Here is a 3,870-nt window from a genome sequence, read left to right as displayed (position 1 = left end):
TCTTACAAACCTGAGCTAGACAATAGTTATGTAATAGAAAGAGAGGGCGGAGCATTCATTTCTAACATACATTCTACATGCATGGAGAAGAAAAGAAAGATCTTCACCCTCCAATCCTCAAGTTGGACAAACAACTGTTACACACTCTTTTAGAGGTGGAATTGTATGTCGAGTTGATCTCGTTTTGCCTCGTGGGGTGAGGTGAGGTTGGAAATCCCCTCCCCGGAGAGAAACACGAGAGTGTTGGATAAACTGTTGTTGGGCTGAAAGGATGTAAAGATTCTTATTTCTTTTTGCAATAATATATATATAAATATATTGGTCCCAATAAAAGCTCTTGAAAAAATAGAATAGCGCCAAAGTGTACCCATTGGCAGCTGACGTGGCGTTCCGGACGGGCAGAGCGCGCGAGCTAGTTGTCTTCCCCGTTGGCTTGCAAGTGTGGAAAGAAATTGCTCAAGTTGGAGTGAATTATGAAGGCCTCCGTGACGCTGAGGGATCAGGAAGGGCGTTTGCAGAAGCCCATTATCAAAGCGAAGCTGCCCTTCGAGCTGCTAGGGTTTCCGGTCCACGCAGGCTTCAAGGTCTGCGGACACATCCAGGAGCTGGCCCTGCGCCTGGGCATCGCCCCAGAAGCCGGCCCTTCCTTGGAGCTCTCCTTTCGGCCCAACGAGCATGATCGCTCCTTCACTCTCGCCATCAAGACTGGCTTCAACCCATGGTCCTCTTCGGCCACGTCAGCCCTAACCATGGCTGCAGAGTTCAACCTGTCTCGCCCGGCCAATCCCACCTTCTTGCTCAGGGTGAAGCCGGAGTTGGGTGATTTCAGCTTCCGGCACGATTTCCGTTCAGTAATCCGCCGGCGATCTCACGGTGGGAGGATGCAAAGTGAAGATGATCAAGCTCTGATGGTGGAGAGGCATGGTGATGGGTCATCATCAGATATGGGCTTCACAAACACCTTCGCAAGGCATGCTTCCAGGCCACATGCTCCAGACAATGCCAGCTTTCCTCGGCACGGTTCCAGGCAACATTCTAGGTATGAAGCTCCTGGTAATGCTAGCTTTGCAAGTTATGATTCTACACCAAATGCTTCAGAGAATGCTGTCTTTGCAAGGTTTGACTCTACACATAATGGCTCAGAGAATACTAGAACACCTGCATTAGAACTTTTTGTTGAAGAGAGAAACCGTGGGGACATCTTCCAACAAGCAAGCATTGATGCGGATTGGGAGCCATTGGGAGACACCATGAATAGCAGAAATCCTGTATACAGCCATAGAATTCCCAGGATGGACGCAGACTGGGAGCGTCTAGGAGACACCATGAGTAGGAGCACCACTAGTGCTAGCTCTCTTTCACAGCAAGACAGGGATGCTGAGCATTTACTTGTGCGGCTGCATCCTCAACGTGCCAATACTTCAGCAGTTTGCAGAGCTCGTGGTTTCTTAGGAGGCGGTCACTTGCGGGCCTGCACACGTCTTCCAATATCCACGGAAGCACATTTCAAAATCAGGTGGTCTGTTAGTGCATGCAGTTCATCCTCTAGGGTTCCCTTTTTACCTCTTCTTTTGTTGGACAAGGTTAGTCTGGAGGCTGTTGCCCCGTGTATGAGTGTGCAAAAGGCATCATCTTTGCCTCCCTTCTCCAAGGCTCTCAAAAATCACGCACAGCTGGAAGATATCACACATTTCAAACAAGTGGAAAGTGGCCCTTTAAAGAAAGCAAGGGAGAAGAGGTCAGATGGTGGTCTCGATCAAGCAGGTCTAGATGCTGAACTGAGTGAGCTGCCAGTTGGAGATGGTGACGTGAAGCAGTCCTCTTTTCTGGGTCAGTTTCTACACGGGAAAGGGCTAATGGACTAACTAGCAAGGTGAATGAATGCTTATCACATTGAGATGAGCTCCTAAAATATTCTTGACGAGTCGATTGGTATGGAACATGGGTGGGTTTATTTGGTATTGCAGATTTTTTCCCCACCCCATTTAAAAGTGCATTATGTATTTCACAAAAAAGTGAACTATATATGTCCCCCTTTCCTTAAAAGTGAATTATTTAGGACCTATGACAAACATTTTCTCATAGTGTCATACAGTTTTTGTTAACGGGAAATCTGTAGTCCTTCAGCTGTGCTGCTGTTCTTGAAAACTTATTGTTGATCTATCCTTGCGCTCTCGAGCAAGGGCTTGCATTAGAGGACTTGGGAAATCCCTAGCATATAATGTATTTTATTGGTTAATGCTTAACAGCTGAGGTAACTTGAACCATGCTCAAATGCATATTTTTTAGTTTAGGTAATTTAGTTATGCAAGTTATTATAGGACCTGTCTCATTTGTTTATAGGTGGAATAGGGATAGGCCCTCGGGAGGCTTTTTCTGTTTGTCAAGGACAGGGGGAGGGGTGATTCCAATTTAAAAGATTGAAAGCGATGAATAATTGCAGGTTCAGCGACAGGGAAGCTCAGCAATGTCTGACAGCTCTGCAAGCTTCAGAATGGTGAAGAGATGAACCCAGTAGCATGCTACATGGCAGTGACTTTTGGAATGGCATTTGATCCGGTTTTTCATGTGAGTCAAAGGATTGTCTCATGTTTCTTTGTCCTTGATGTTACTGTCATCATGAAAAGGGTACTTGGCATGCATGCCCTTTTTTCTTCCTATTGGGCCATGGCAACAATTATATTCTGTATGAAGGCTGCCTTCAAATAGAGGGTTTGAAGTGGATTTGCTGGACTTGGTTGTATACTTGGGCTGTGAGTATTCATATCATAATTGAAAAGAATGATGCAGTTCCTGCCTTTCCCCCTCAAGAAACACACGTATGCACAGACATGGGCGCTTTTGCATTTTATAGCTTTCTCTCGGGATGTGTTTACCTCAACTCGCATCAACTGTTATAGGTAGACTTGGCATTGAGTATGCAATAGCCTTTCAGAATCTGCTGGTGTTGAACCTCTACCTAGTAGCATTGCTGCTTGAGATTCTCTAAAAATGGAGCATGGTATACCTTTCCATAGTAGTTCGGAAGTTGTGGCCATCTGGTGTATATTGATTCTTTCTATCAATCAGTGCAATTGCCTATCTGGCTACTGTGTGCGTGGTATACCTTTGCATAATAGTTCAGAAGTTGCGGCCAGCTGGTGTATATTGTTTCTTTCTATCAATCAGCGCAATTGCCTATCTGGCTATTGTGTGTGCCGTGCCGTGCATGTGCATGCTCTCTTTAGTGATAGCCTTCATGGACAAAACCATAAAACTGAGTTTCTATCACTTCTGCAGAGGTGAAGGGCACAGCCATGATGAAGATTTGTGCCCAATGATGGTGTACCTTTATGCATGAACCTACACCTACTCTCGGGCACTGATGATATGTTGGGGATTTCATAGCATGTTGTCTATGTGATGCATGGAGTTGATGAATTGAAGCTTTGTGAGTAGACTTTAATGGAGTCAAGATGGCACTTTGGTTTTTGTGGAGTTTGGGAAATAAACTGAACTTTTCATTGAGAACAGTAACAACACCTTGTCCTCATAATAATCTTCCAAAAGGCACTTGCCTTGGGTTAATCTTAAAAGGTTCGACAACATACAAACGTTTACTCTTGCAATAAAAATTGTTGAAATGAATAAATGAATAAGTCTACAAGCAATGGTTAAATGAAGGATTAGTCGTGGAAGATCCATCCGTAATGGGAAGTCCACACGTTTACCATATGAAATGTGTCTGTGTCAAGGGTTCAATATGCTGGCGATTTGATTTCTGGTTAATGTCAGACAGATTATGTCTTTAATACAGAGAGAGAGAGAGAGGCAATTACTCCAAGCGAATCATTGCCTGGTGAGCCTCTCTAGACTCCACATAGGCAAAAA

General features: G+C 44.7%; 1 protein-coding gene across 1 annotated transcript; it reads left to right on the top strand.

The window, feature by feature from the left end:
- The first annotated feature begins 456 nt into the window (after positions 1-456).
- Positions 457-3,469, top strand: LOC147641999 (uncharacterized). Its single transcript, XM_086802105.1, has 2 exons — positions 457-1,873; positions 2,444-3,469. The coding sequence occupies exon 1, from the start codon at positions 474-476 to the stop codon at positions 1,863-1,865; it is 1,392 nt and encodes a 463-aa protein (XP_086658231.1). The 5' UTR covers positions 457-473; the 3' UTR covers positions 1,866-1,873; positions 2,444-3,469.
- Positions 3,470-3,870: the final 401 nt, after the last annotated feature.

Source organism: Cibotium barometz, chromosome 1 (genome assembly GCF_041138505.1).
Source record: "Cibotium barometz isolate CiBa-2024 chromosome 1, ASM4113850v1, whole genome shotgun sequence".
Taxonomy (NCBI): domain Eukaryota; kingdom Viridiplantae; phylum Streptophyta; class Polypodiopsida; order Cyatheales; family Cibotiaceae; genus Cibotium; species Cibotium barometz.
The sequence above is the reverse complement of the archived record's forward strand: the minus strand, read 5'-3'. Positions and strand labels throughout refer to the sequence as shown.

Excerpts from the sequence above, each read along its gene's own strand:
- LOC147641999 (XM_086802105.1), top strand. The coding sequence starts at position 474 with ATGAAGGCCTCCGTGACGCTGAGGGATCAGGAAGGGCGTTTGCAGAAG.